The 15,088-nt window shown below is 43.2% G+C and overlaps 1 protein-coding gene across 23 annotated transcripts in view; it reads right to left on the bottom strand.

Annotated features, from left to right (window-relative positions):
• Nucleotides 1-15,088, bottom strand: part of MAGI1 (membrane associated guanylate kinase, WW and PDZ domain containing 1) — a 623,501-nt gene that overhangs the window by 45,145 nt on the left and 563,268 nt on the right. For all 23 annotated transcript variants that reach the window (XM_032648635.1, XM_032648638.1, XM_032648637.1 and 20 more), the window contains one exon: nucleotides 2,029-2,060. In XM_032648635.1, coding sequence (XP_032504526.1) covers nucleotides 2,029-2,060 — 32 coding nt within the window. The remainder of the gene's footprint in view (nucleotides 1-2,028; nucleotides 2,061-15,088) is intronic.

The following is a 15,088-nucleotide window of genomic DNA, read 5'->3' as shown; positions in this document are numbered from 1 at the left end:
TGGCAACAGCAGAAGACCTTGGCTGATATCCCCCTACTTTTGTACAGCAGCTGCCAGAGTGTGCCAGCAGTGCTGTGAAAGCCATCATCCCTGTCCTGGCAGAGAAACCAGAGAAGGACAAGCCCCAAGCTGGGGGATGGTTCTTTTCTAACCCAGCAACACACCAGTCTCTTAGCTTGTGGTAATTAAGAGCCAGCAGACTGTGGGCAATGCAATTAAGAGTGCTTTTTTTCCTAGGAATGCAGCCTGAGTAATTGGTTTGCAGCTTGTTCATGACATGACTTCCTCCAAAATAAACAGTCATGGGGAATTCTCTTAACTGACTTGGTGAATGCAAGCTCTGTACCTGTTTGATACCCTTTGAGTTCAATGGGGAATTCCAACACACTCTGGGGGAGAAGAGATGCAAATGACTCTACAAAAATCTTTTTGCACAGCAAGTTGAAATGGGATGCAAAATGAAACAGAACACCTTGCTACCCGATGTCATGCTGCGTGTGCCAAACTGTCCCCCCCCTCAGTATACGCTTCTGGTCAAGACTCCATGCCATGTGGAGGGTGTAAAATAAGTCCATGCCTCAGGTAGCATGCTTGGGGCTGTGGGAGAGAAAAGGATGACTGTTGCTAACTCAAGCTCATGTGACACATCTCTCAGATATGCTTCTATTTTTCTGAAGGCTGAATAGGTTTCTGACTGTGATCCTGAGAGGGGGAGACACACACAGACAGACAGACACACACACACACACACACACAGACACACAGGCAGACACACACACACAGGCTTTGGCATCTCTGTGGTTCCAATGTAGACACCTACCAGCACTTCTCAGCCTGGACATTAACACAAAATGACAAGGGAAGCAGCCCTGAAGTCACGTGTTCCCATCACCATGGCACCATGCCACGGCAATCAATTACTGCAGGTTTTTCTCTTTGGAGAACTTAGGAGTAGGGTTTACGAATGCAGGAAGCTCCCTCTCTCATCTCCTGAATAAACTTCCGCCTCTTGCTGCCAGGCTTCGAGACAGGTGGAAAGAATTCGGCTGCAGCACCGGAAGCTGCAAAGTTTTGAAGTTCTCCGTTCCCGGAGGGCAGAGGTTGTCAGTTCCTCCTCCCCCCAATACTCTAAGCCACAAGGAAGTGTACCCCTCTTTATCTTACTGTTAATGATTTTGGATGCTTCTTTCACCACATCAATTTCACAGGCATCAGGGTTCCAGATTTTGAGGATTTAAGTAGCATTTTAATTTGTTGTCAGTGCTCAGGGAGCAAAGGCTCACCACCACCAAGCGAAACGCTAGAGCCTCAAAGCTATTAGCGAACATGTGGACTAGGTAATGCATCTTCAGGGAAACCAGATTAGAAAGGACAGCATAACATTGGTTTTTTTTTTTAAAGACTCCTATACCTGTAGCACAATACCACTAAAGCTGGCAAAACAACAAAGGACATTTCCACAACCAGGGAATGTCTTATTCTCAGGGCTGGGGCATTTTCCATGTGAGCGTGGGCATATATACAGGACTGAGCAATTCTACCATAAACCTACAGGCTTTAAAATCCTTAAATAATCCATCATCCAGTGCAAAAGAAAGCCGAGGGAGGGAATCTACCCATGCGAATGGATTGAAACACCAGCTGAGAGCAATGCTACTCAGGAAGCAGGTAGAGTTTTTTGGTTTTTCCTTCCCTCAAAAGAAACAGTAGCGTTTGTATCAAATTAAAACATCTAAGAAACTCATCCACTGGGATGAGAGTTGTGATGCATTTATACAGAGAAGATTCCAAACATGCATTCTTTATCCAGGCTCCCGCAGCCTGCCTACAAATCACTAGACAGTTAAAGACAAACCCCGATACCTTCTATACCAAACGGATCCCCAGAACTTAATAAAACGAGTCCTGGTTTTTGTCTCCTCCACCCACTCTAAAACACATTTAAGTCCAGCCAGATAGCGTCCCCTCCCACCACCAGCCCCCCCACCCCACCCCAAAACGAGCACCAAGTAACTGACAAGTCCTTACCGACTTTGGGCTCTTCTTGGGAACTGGCAGCCCTGGAAAAAATGCAACAAGGAGGGAAGCGGGGAAGAAATCATTAGCATATAAATGTTACCTTTTTCTTAAAGAACAATCCCCAGGTGTTTCATGGCAACCTAGCCATCTGCAGAGTTATGTCAGATTTCTCCCCAGCATCGGAGTTACCAGGCTGTTCATATCGAATCAAAGCAGAGGGAGGAGGAGAGGGAGAGGCAGGAGATCTATCTGCATTAGCTATGCTGACTGGTACTGCAGCAGCCTGGAGGCTGGGAAAAGAAATTCACAGACCTCAGCGGCCTGGGAAATTGAACACTTGGACAGAATCTCAAATGCTCTTCTGGATTAAGAGCGACTTAATTTACAATTAAGTCCAGGATATTTCCTTTCCTGTCCACTTGTCAACTGAAGTGGACCAATCAGGACAGAGGAAGGGGGTGTATATTTAGTTTCAGAGGAGTAAATGGTTAAAATTAAATTTTTTTTTTGTCTTTCTTTTTTTTCTTCCTTTTTTTTTCCCTCTGCCTTTTAGGAGAGGAAATGCCTTCTTTACTTGAATGAGCTGAACACCAAAGCAAAAACGGATGCTCTTTTGCCAGAACAGGACACAAATCCAAGCTGGTTTAGGACACCCTCTGGATCGTCAGCACACCCCTTCACACATCATTCATCCGAGCAAACTCCTATTCCGTTTGCTGGGACTAGCCCCTCGAAAGCAGGCTGCTGGGGAATGAAAAGAGAAATTTCATGGAGCAGAGAGAAAATAATGCAGGAAGAGAAAGGCAGAGGAGAAAAAGGGGCTCACAGAACCTTGCTGGCTCTTCCAAAACCCTGTCTTTAGTGGCAGGGTGAGAGCTGAAAGGGGCCGCTGATCTCCCTTCTGGGAAAGTCAGAAGCCATTAGGGGCAGACTTATAGAAAATCTGTCACCAAGGGAGTGTGGCAAAGGAGGGCTGGAAAGGAAAATAAAAACATTTATCAGTGTTTTGAAAGTAATCATTTCTGCAAGCAGTTCTCTCATTTTGTTTTTTAATTTTTGGTTTGAGCCAAGGTTAGAATACAAAATGCAGATTCCACCCATGTTAGGCACAATGCAGGACCTGACGTATTGGGATCTGATGATTCTGCACCGGAAAGGTCAACCTTTTTTAGAACATGATCCCTAGGCAGTGTAACGATTTCAACTCTCCTGGAAGTGACTTGTCAAACGAGGGGCCGAGCTAAGTTCAGCGCAAGTAACAGGAGGCCGCGGGAGTGGGTGAGTAGTAGGAAGCCACCCAGAGGAGCGCTGCTAATGGGCCCCCTGCACGAGAGGCGTGACAGGGACTGCTCATCCCCACAGGCAGTGGTGGCACTCTTCTGGCACGGCTCGTCACATCACCAAAAGGAGGTCACCACGGCCTGGCACAGGGGCTCTGGGACTTCAGAATGCACATGGAGGACGTGGCAGCTTCTTATCAATGCAGAATCCCAGGACCCACCCTCAGGGGCCAAGGGATCCGCAGTATGAGCAAACATCCCAAAAGATTCTGACAAAGAAGGTTGGAGGACCCCATTTAAGGAAACCATAGTACAGGAGAACGAGGATTATTACTCTTTCAAGTCCGGCAAACTCGGATAGGCCACCTTCAGCGAGCTGCTTTAAAGTCCTCTGCGCCTCAGTTTTTCAATTTGTGAAGTGGAGAGAATAGGACTCATTGTACTCGTTGTGATAATTAAATAGACAAAATGTTTAAAAGCCTCATACTTGGCACAGAGCAGGCCCTCAAGTGTCAACCCCTTTTACTTTCCTTTGCTAATTTACACCATTCGGGGGGAAAAAAAGTGGTTACGGTTATCTTACTCTAATTAGGAAAACTCATTTGCCTAGCATGCTGAAATGCAAAAAATACGTAGGGGAAATATTTTGCCTATGGATGAGAATAACTGTCTTGAGCAATTTAGATATCATTTTTCTTAAAAATAATTATTAGGTGCCTTAATTTGTTCATTAATGTGATTCCCTTAAGGAATTCTATCAAGTTATATTAGTTTGGGTCACTGGGTACCCTTCGAAATGGTCAAATATCACATCCTTAAATACAGATTTTTCCGTAATTCAGACTGACCTTCTTAGCTCATTGGAATAAGCAACACTTCACTGGAGTGAGCTTTTACTAGACTTGATGTCACCCAAGATCCCAATGACCCTCTACAGAACTTCGTAAAGAATCTCCAACTAGTTAGGAGAAGTCGGGGAAAATGACTTCGATCCACACTCTGCTCATCATTTCTAAAACTCTGACCATCTTAAATTCTCAACCTGTTAAGATTTTCATGTATAAAATAAACAGCACCGTGGATTCTCTATCAGCGAGAAGCATTCGCACACACATCCAAAGGTTATGCAGGTACAAGGATGCTCAGTGCAGCACAGTTGGTATAAAGGGAACCTGAAAATGACTGGAAGTTCTAGATAAACTCAGGGACACCCAACCTATGAAGCCGTCCGCAGAGGTTAAAAGGTACGAGCTAACTCTATGGGTAACAGCATGGATGGTCTCCAAACTATAACGCTGAATGAGAACAGCATGAGGTAGAAGGGCAGCCATAGGAGACAGGTGTTAAACATATTCAGACACACACCCTCTCCTTGACTGTCACACATGAAAACTGGTAACTGAAGTACTGTATTTCCGGTGGGGAAAGAAGGGGCAGGGACCAGATGGACTAATTTAAGCAGACTTCAGCCTTAATCTAGAATTTTTTTCAACAACACCAAATTCACATCTTGCTGAGGCAATAAAGTATTAATTTAAAAGTAAACATTAATTAATTCAGAGCTATTCAGATAGACTGAAAACAGCTGGGAAGACCTGATGGGAAGCACTAAAAGAGATCACTGGAAGAATTCTCCAAGAACAAGAGATCCTGGTATGTGGCCCTTGTCTAGCTGGAGGTGACTGCGGCCATCCCACACTGGATGGATGACAGAAAGCAGCACGATCCCACACTTGATGGCGCGTCAGTGGTTTTCCTTAGGGCAAAGGCACACTTTGTGCTCCCAGTGGAAGCGGGAAGCTTACTTGTAGGAATCGTGTCACATATTACATAGGAGGCATATGGACAGAAACAGCACCTGTCCTAAGAGGCTCGTCTGCTCCCTTCGGGGAGAGGAAGGGGACTTTTGAGAAGAGGCAGCAGAAAGAATCCACGGACAGCACCATCTGCTCTTAGAGCCTGGGAGGTGGCAAATGCTACTTCAAAGGGATCCCAGAAAATTTCACGGGAAAGTGTACCTTCAAAGTGGGAGTCTAAGTGTGATCTACAGAAGTGAGAAAAGCTTGGGACCTGAATTTCTCAAGTTCCCAGTGAAAAAGGTGTCCCTTTGGAGAAAACAAATGGCAAATTCTTTGCTAGTGACTGAGATCTGACCAATCAACATGAGGAGGAGGAAGAATCTCTTTCCCTTAAATATCAAGGCCATAAACTACACTACTGAACATGTTCTCATATAACTAAATGGCAAATGTTATTCTTGGTGGAATTTTAAAAAGGTTGTACACAAAAGTTTATATGAAAAAAGTAAAAAATGTAACAGAATACATAAGCATTTGGAAACAAAGAACAGAAGGTTATACACTTAAACTGTATGTTCTTGGGCTCATGAGATTATGAATGGCTTTATTACCTATTTTAGAATCTTCTACAACAAGAAAAGCTTTATTTACTTATGAACATATACATACCCACAGATACCACAATAAACAAAAGTCTATACTGCCTCTGCAAGACAAATGCAGCAAATTTCAGAACATTTTATCGCATTTTTCAATCTCTAGAGCCATCAGCGACCTCTACATCCTCCAAGACTTGCTTACTTTTTCCCAAAATGAATATACACATAATGAGTTTCTTTAAGCATCCTATTGAAATTAAGACTTGTGTTTGTCCTAGTGACTAAATGGAAACAGGGAAGACATCGGAGAGCTCAGCTGGGCTATCAGGAAGCCAAAAAGAAGCCAATCACTGCCATTTTGGCACCGAGATGAACAAACCTGAGTTGCTGGGAAAGAGACTGGACTTCCCTGGACCTCATTTCCTCTAGGTTTAAAGGAAGTGAGAATGTCAACCAACCTCACTATCTGAAAGAAGCAAGAAAAATCGTGCAAAGGGCTTGGAAAGGGTGAATGCTAAAGTCATTGTCAAATGCAAAGTGGATCTTCAAATAACAAAACTGGACTGTGTCATCAATTTACTTTGACTTCATTGTGATATTCATCCCCTTTGTACTTGGTTTCTAGATTTGAGCATCTTAATGGAAACATTTGGTTTCCTCCTCAGCATTCTGACAAACACTATGTCACTAATCCACATGTCATCAAACACATGGGATTCTTTAGAGGGTTGCGTAGCAAAAGGCTGCATTAACAACTGTCCTGGTGCTGAATACGGCAATGCCATGTGTAAGAAGCAAGGAACTTATATATATTTAGAAAGAGAGAGAGTTAGTTCATGGAACCCATGGAAAGCCACAGAAAGAAGACTGAGAACTTGGCCAGGGGCTAGTCTTAGATTCCAAAGAGGCTAAGACTACTTCTGAGCACATTTTCATTTCAGACCCCACTAGCCTTCTCTCTTATTCTAAAACCTATCAACACGTAATCCTACATGTAGGACTCAAAGATTACAGCTGACTTTAACTCACTAAACTTATCATTAGGAGTTTGTATTAAGAGAACAAGCAGAGAGTCTCACAGTGATTTACATAAAAAAGATGTTGAACACAGTGTTATTTAAAGAAGATAGAAAATGGAAACAATCTGAATTTCCAAGAACAAAGGAATGAGCAATCATATTGTTATATCAACAAGATGAAAATTTATGAATTCATTAAAAATGAATGGATTGTAAAAGTGAAGACTGCTTAGTGACGTGGGAAAATGGTAATGACATAAGATATGAAAAGCAGATTTAAAACTGCCAGAGGATATAAATTCATTGTTAAAAAACAGATATATGTATATATCACACATATATCATACACTCAAAGACTAGAGCAAGATGTATTAAAATGTTGCTTCAGAATGCTAGCATGAATAGATCATTCATATTCTTATTACTGGTATTTTCCAAGACTTTAATACAACAGAGCTGTAATCATAAACAGCTAATTGTTACTGAATGTTGCAGCCATACTGTGTGTGCTTGGATAATGGGATATACCTGTCAGCTTTAGTGCAGTGCTAGATTAAAAAATAACTGGAGGGCTTCCCTGGTGGCGCAGTGGTTGAGAGTCCGCCTGCCGATGCAGGGGACACGGGTTCGTGCCCCGGTCCGGGAAGATCCCACATGCCACGGAGCAGCTAGGCCCGTGAGCCATGGCCGCTGAGCCTGCGTGTCCGGAGCCTGTGCTCCGCAACGGGAGAGGCCACAACAGTGAGAGGCCTGCGTACGGCAAAAAAAAAAAACGGAATATTTTCTAGCTCTCTCTTGGCTCAGTGACTGCCATTTCTACTCAAGTGTCTGTGCTACTTACTAAATTATTGGGCCATGGCCTTGATTGAAAATGGGATAAAAAGCTGTTAGAGCCTCTCTGAAGCAAAGCTTCACAGAAGCACACAATTTTGCATACAAATTCAAGGAGCCTCTGAAACCCTGACCAGGGACCCTGAGAAACCCATCCTCAGGTTAACCGATCCTCAGGTTAAATCATCTCCTCCAAGCACATGGCTATGGTGTTAGAATTCCTAGGGTGAGGTTCACTTTAGCTGAGTTTGTGCCTCTAAGAAGAACAGTGTATGTAAAATACTTCATCTGCAAATAGAGGGGACAATGTGAAGGATCAAGCAGAAAGGGAAAAGTTCCATTGCTTGCTTCTCCTTCTTTCTTGGGAAGATCTAAAGGGCACAGCTAAATAAAATTTGAGGAGAGATACTGCATTAAAGAACACACCAGAACGCTAATATTTACCAGCAAAAATGCTGCTGCATGAAAAAATTATGAACCTAGTAGGTAATGATGATGGATCAAAATACTAAGAGATCAGCGAGGTACAGAAGGGAAGGGGTGCAGGAAAAACAGAGTGAGAAAACCTGTGATTTTCCCGGCAATGCAGAATTGATGATTATTTGACTGCAAACCAGTGGCTCTAAACAATTAACATTAATGGTCAGTAACCTTTCTAAAAAAAAGCCATCTGCACCATTCTCTGCCAATCAGTATTTTGTTTGTTTTGTTTAATACAGAATACATAAACCATGAAAAAAATTTAAACTGCCCTTGCCTTACTGGTGAAATGCTAATAAGGACAGTTCAGAAAACTGAAAAAGGTAGGTACAGTCAGCCCTAATTTTTTCCACTGAGGGCAGGAAGGAAATTGGGGGAAATGCATTCACGCACTTAGGCAAACTGGGCTAAGGGCCTACTATGTGCCAAGAGCTGACATGAGAAAGCACTGAACTAAACCTCCAATGTCCTGTTTTCACAGTGCTCACATTCTGTGGGGAAACAGAGAAGAAACAACTTCGCAAATAATTTCAGAGTGGGGCTTCCCTGGTGGCGCAGTGGTTAGGAGTCCACCTGCCGATGCAGGGGACACGGGTTCGTGCCCTGGTCCGGGAAGATCCCACATGCCGCGGAGCGGCTGGGCCCGTGAGCCATGGCCGCTGAGCCTGCGCGTCCGGAGCCTGTGCTCCACAACGGGAGAGGCCACAGCAGTGAGAGGCCCACACACTGCAAAAAAAAAAAAATTTCAGAGTGATAACTTCAGTGATGAAAATGAAGCAGGATAATGGAACAGTAGCCTGGGATGCATGGCTAGTTTATACTCGGTGGCCAAGCATGTCTTTCTTGAAGACAGAGTATTTGAGCTAAGACTTGAATCATGAGAAGGGACCATCCATGTACCTATTCATCCATGCAAGATTGATTGAGCTCTGCCATATGCCTAGTGAAGCGTGACTCAAGAGATAAAGGTAAATCAAACATGGCCCTGACCTGGACGACTTCACAGTCTGTCTTAAAAGAGAAAGGAGCAAAGCAACACTTATAATGCAGTGTGGTCAGTGCTAAGTGCCGTGATAAGAGGGAGCACCACTGCTCTTGGGAGCATGAGAAACGAAAGCTAATCCATTGTGAAGCAGGGGGCAGAGAGGACAATGGACACTGAGGGAGGGCCAGCATTTAAACACGGGGTCAAGGGCTTGGGAGCAACATGCAATAATTGATGCTAGATTGAATAATGATGATGACCTATTTTTTAAGGGTTTTTTTCTCCCCCTAAACTAATTAGTGTGCCAGCATAAACTCAAGGCCAAGTTTAAAACCAGAGTACATTTCCACTGAAGGACCTTACAAACACGATATATCACAAATCTGAATCCATAAAACCAAATAAAAATGGTTCTAATTTAGACGTCTCATTTTTTTTTCTCCTTCCTCTAGCCAAATACCATCATCAACCCTGCAGCATAATTTTTTAATGCAAATATGATACCAATTGCCAAGAACTAGAGCATCAGACTCAATGTCTCCAAACAGATGAAGACGTTCTTTCCTTTGGGGGACCTCATAATGGTCATTATGAAATATCACGGCCATCATATTTTAAAAAGACAGTTGGACTTCCGACGTATGGACTAAGTAGCTCCCAATGCTGTGTCAGGTGGCATTTTGTTAAGAAGATTAAGAACATAGTTGTACAGCTTTACAGCTATGGAGAAGTCTGCTTCAATTACACAGTACACATAGCCTAATAAAGATGTCCTGAAGAGAAATAAATGGCTTGCAAAGCTGCTGATTGCTAATGGTTTACAGAGCCTTTCACTTCAAAGTCATAAGCCTTGAATTGGCACAGGTGAGGAGAGACAGGAGTCATTAATACTTTGGGCTGCTCCAAAACCTAGGTGAGATGGATGAATTGCCCTCATGCAATTCCTAAAAGATAAATGGTCACTTCAGAAAGGGTACCATTGAAATAACATGGATAGTCCTACTGTTGGCTTTTGAAAACCTGAAAAACACCTTGAAGGGTCACCAACTCAGCTTCTCCTCTCATTTGTTAAAAAATAAGTAAATAAAAACAGGGTCTTCACAGACATAGAGAATGGAATTGAGGACACGGGGAGGGGGAAGGGTAAGCTGGGACGAAATGAGAGAGTAGCATTGACATATATACACTACCAAATGTAAAACAGATAGCTAGTGGGAAGCAGGCACATAGCACAGGGAGATCAGCGCAGTGCTTTGTGACCACCTAGAGGGGTGGGATAGGGAGGGCGGGAGGGAGACACAAGAGGGAGGGGATATGCGGATACATGTATACATATAGCTGATGCACTTTGTTATACAGCAGAAACTAACACAACATTGTAAAGCAATTATACTCCAGTAAAGATGTTAAATAAAAAAAATAAGTAAAAAAAACTTAAAGGGGGTCTTCAAAAGCAAGGGCTGAGTGCAAAAATAACAAGAACTGAGAGCTTGCCTTTGACATACATTTATTCTTCATAACTGCTAAGTACCAATAGCATCCCTATTATTACAGATGAGAAAATTGATACACTGGTGGTTAAATAACACGGCTAAGGTCACGCAGTTAGGTGAGCAGCTGCCTGAAGACTTGGTCTAATGCCAAGTTTGAGCTTTTAAACACTGAACTGTACAGTCTCATTCAAAGGTGTTTCATCTATTTTGGATCATAGCCCATTATGAAGGGATTAAAATGACAGTGGTGGCACATACAAAGTGTATTCATAGCAAATTTTGCATATAGCTTCATGGAATATATGGCTGTCAACCTATAGGTCAATGGGTCGAGGTATCTTGGACCCATAACTGTGATGTGAATCTAGGAAGAGGGTTTCCTTTCTACAAGTAGCACGGGAGTCTATGCGTAGTCAATCAAGTTCTTAAGATGCCTGTGATATTATTCCAAGTCACATTATGGAAACCATTGGCCATCTAAAGCTACACATGCTAAAATATAACAAGATGGGTCTCTAATTTGAAGGCAATGAAGCCAGTCTTTTAAGCTATTGTACATAACTAACAGGTTGGCTGGACACCAAGCCCTATGGAACACTTTCAAAGCCTCTACTTTTTTCGAGCTTGAAAATGTGTTCTGACACTACCTGATAATAGGATTTTTAAAAAAAATTGGTGATAGGGAAAAGATGGAGAGAGTCAGAAGGAGAGTGAGTTATGGCATCTTCTCTCCAGGAGGGAAAAGAAAAAGAACTAAAAAAGTCAACTTAAAAAGCCCACTAAGGGCTTCCCTGGTGGCACAGTAGTTAAGAATCCGCCTGCCAATGCAGGAGACACGAGTTCGAGCCCTGGTCCGGGAAGATCCCACATGCCGCAGAGCAACTAAGCCCGTGCTCCACAACTACTGAGCCTGAGCTCTAGAGCCCGTAAGCCATGACTACTGAGCCTGTGTGCCGCAACTACTGAAGCCCAGGCGCCCTACAAGAGAAACCACCGCAATGAGGCCTGTGCACCCCAATGAAGAGTAGCCCCCGGTTGCCACAACTAGAGAAAGCTCGTGCGCAGCAACAAAGACCCAACGCAGCCAAAAATAAGTTGAAAAAAAAAAGTCCACTAATTTGTCATGATGTACTATGAGGCTGATCTTTGTTCTCCAGGGAATATTCCTACCAAGATCTACTTAAAAGGGTGGAATTAAGCCAGTTTTTCAAATGGTTCCAGGAAAGCCCTCTAACTCTGTGTGGGTTGGAAATGTTTGTAATTTGGGTATTTGGGATAACATCTTACCTTAGTCTATAAATGCTCCTAGCTCTTAGGAAGACTCCCCAGCTGGCTCTCCTACCACCTGTATTTCAAATTTGAATTGCTTCTTGCGCAAATGCTTAAGGGTTGGCCCTGTTATACCCATTCTTTCTTATCGACAGTTCATCGAGGTCTCCCTGGGACAGGAGAGACAACTTGTCTCCAAGGCACTGCCTCCAAAGTTAAAAGTTTGACTTTTAGCTGCATAGGATGTATGGTGAGGATTATGAAACAACAGCTCAAAATAGCTCATTGAAAGAAAAAACCGGTAAGGATTCCTTTCCTGGGGTGAAAAAACAGGATGCTGTGTGGGCCCTTATTTTAAGGTCACTGGCCCCAAAGGGAAACCTATCACTGTAATTGGTACCAAGACGTTTCTAGGTTAAAAGAAAAAAAAAAAAAATACATGCCAGGATCCTCTTCTTCAGGATTTCTGACTTTTAGGATGACTCTTATCGTGGATGCTTATTTTTAGCAATGTAAGTTAGGCACAGGACCAAGTAAGAGATCCAGGAGGGGATCCTGAGTTTTCTACTTACAGGACACCAAATCCCTAAAATCTGAAGCCCTTCTTGAGGCTTCTTTATTTTTCTTACCATGTTCATCTCCAAAATGTATCCTGAAATGTCTGTTCATCTCCACTACCACCGCCTTTTCTTGCCTAGGTGATGGCAAGCGCCAAAATCCTGGTCTCTCTGTTTTATTCTTCATCCCCTTTAATGCATTATCCACACAGAGACCAGAGACATCCTTCTACAGCAAAAATCAGATCATATGGACTCCTGACTACATATCCCTGTGGCTTCCCAACACAGTTTCAACAAAACACAAACTCTTTCTGTGTCCCACAAAGCCCCCCTCGCTCTGAGCCCGCCTGCCTCTTTAAATCCCAGCACACTTCCCCTTGATCATGCACCCCAGCCAGACTGGCACTCTCTCCACTTCCGGGCTCATTCCTTTCATTCCTCTGGGCATTTTCACTGGCTGTTCCCTCTGTCTGGAACACTGTGCCTGCAATCTACGTGGGGTGGGAGCAGCTTATTCTCATCACTCAGGGCTCTCCTCAAATGTCACTTCTTCAGAGAAGCCATCCAGGGATCCAGGCCATCAGCAGATTGGAAACGACCTTTTTTGTCCCACTGTATTCACACAGCCCAATTTGTTTTCATAGACCCTGTGGCTCTCTAAAATCAATACATTTGTTTACTTGTTATCGTTTCTATTGTTTATTGTTATCATTTACTTATTTATTGTCTCCATTTCAGGGACCTTGTATCTTATGCTACGGGTAGCCTCCCCGCCCTTGAACGGTATGTGGTCCCCAGTTCAGTAAATATCTTTGGAAGGAATGCATGACTGTTGCGAGCTTATGAAGTGAGTCTGTGTCTTGAGGGATGCAGGAAGCGTGGATGAGGTAAAGGGGAGGGCGGCTTGGCCTCTCTTCTGATCACCATCATCACTGCTGTGACTACTTAACAGCTCTTGATCCTTGGGCTGCTCCTTGATTTATTGGTGAGCTGCCAGGCTCGGCTCCACTCACCTCCACCTCCCTCCGCGTGGAGAGCAAGGTTCCGCTGTGCCACCTTGTGTTCTAAATTCCTTATCACAACGGATGGGAAGTGCTCAACTCTCAGACTTAACTGGAGGCTCACAAAGCAACCCCAAGCCCAACAGTTACTGGTCCCAACACATGAGTGTGTTCTCAGGGGCTCTTGGAGAATCTAAGCACATTTTCACTTAAGGACACCTTCAGGTCTTTCCTTAGAAAAGTAGCTTTTATGACAACACTGAGTTAAAAAGCTCCAAATGTCTCACCCTTCCCCACAAAAGGCAAACACACACTGATGAAAACTATTTCAGGTTCCTTTCTTCAGCCAAATCCATGAATCTCTGGAGCAGTTTTAACAGCCTTATTGGGTGTGACAATCACTTTTCTGTCACAATGTACTTCTGCCAAATAGGACGGCAATTTTCCTGTCTGCTCGGTAAGGGCGTCTATTATTCAGCCATTTCAATTAACTTCATTACCGAACTGCTTAATTGCGACAGAAGCCACCGCTGGCACCGAATCAAACTTGACTCCCATCTCTTAAATTCAGAAGATCATGTTAGCTTTGGAAGGCAGGGGTCATGGTTAACAACCGCAAGGGGATCCGACTTGTGAGTCCAGAAGCACTGCATTATTCAAAGCGTCTGGCAGTCAGACCTAAGGAGCCATTTACTAAAGAGTCATGTTTTTCTAAAAGAGCAAAGGACATATGATGAGCAGCCCCATTCATCTCCCATGGAGATATTAAATGTCTTCAAAATCCTCTTGCTGAAACAATATCTGCCCTGGTCTAAGTGATTACGTGAATTACAGAGGAAAAAAAAGCTGTTGCCCTGACTTTGTCAGTTGCTAATGCTTGCTGCCCCATACAGCTGTGGGAAGCAGTAGAAGCTTATGCTTTGTTCAACTATTAGATTTCAGGATTCAGTGAGTCAATACTCATTTCTCTACTTGGATTTGCTTAAAGGCAGAATACGGGAATCAGTTTCACTCCCATACACTCCAACACACACACTGTCCCACTCAGGATGAATATCAATTAGAAAGAACTTTTATCCGTCAAGTACATTTAAGAGGCAGGGGAAATTCAAGGACCTCAAGGCCATTTAATGAAATATTTTAGCTGGGAAAGAGATATACAGCCGGGCACTGCTGTGAAGAAGTACACTGCATTGATGGCAGGGAAGAGTAAGTAACAGAAATTCACACTGGAAACAACATAGATGATCCCCCAGTAAGCGTTTAGAGTGCAGAAGATACTCAACATGTTTCTCATGGTAGAGATCAAATGCCAGAATCCTTTTGCTCCCTCTCCTGTTTGATTTTGGCAGGTGTTTTTTTTTTTTTTTTTTTTTTTTTTTTAAGGAAATGAGGCTCTAATCAGGTTTAGAACTTAATGCAAATACACTGGAAATGGATTTTTAAAAGCTGTCATGAAGTTTTTGAGACTGCTTTTTATATGGAAGAAATTAGCCATGGATATTTTGGGGTGCCCCATGCACAGTGAATGTGTACTGTTCACCCAATTTTTCTCTTGCTTTTGGATTGAACATTCTCTGGGTTACCCTAATAACTTATACATGACAAAGAATTTCTGAAAGAGTCTAACCAAAAAAATGTAGTATTTTGTAGGGGCAACACAGAGAAACGTGATGAAGCCATCCCTGGCCTTGAGCTCATGCTGAGCTTCTCCCTAAATTAAGAGACCATGGAAGTACTTGGTAAGACAAAG

Source organism: Phocoena sinus, chromosome 11 (genome assembly GCF_008692025.1).
Source record: "Phocoena sinus isolate mPhoSin1 chromosome 11, mPhoSin1.pri, whole genome shotgun sequence".
NCBI lineage: Eukaryota > Metazoa > Chordata > Mammalia > Artiodactyla > Phocoenidae > Phocoena > Phocoena sinus.
The sequence above is the reverse complement of the archived record's forward strand: the minus strand, read 5'-3'. Positions and strand labels throughout refer to the sequence as shown.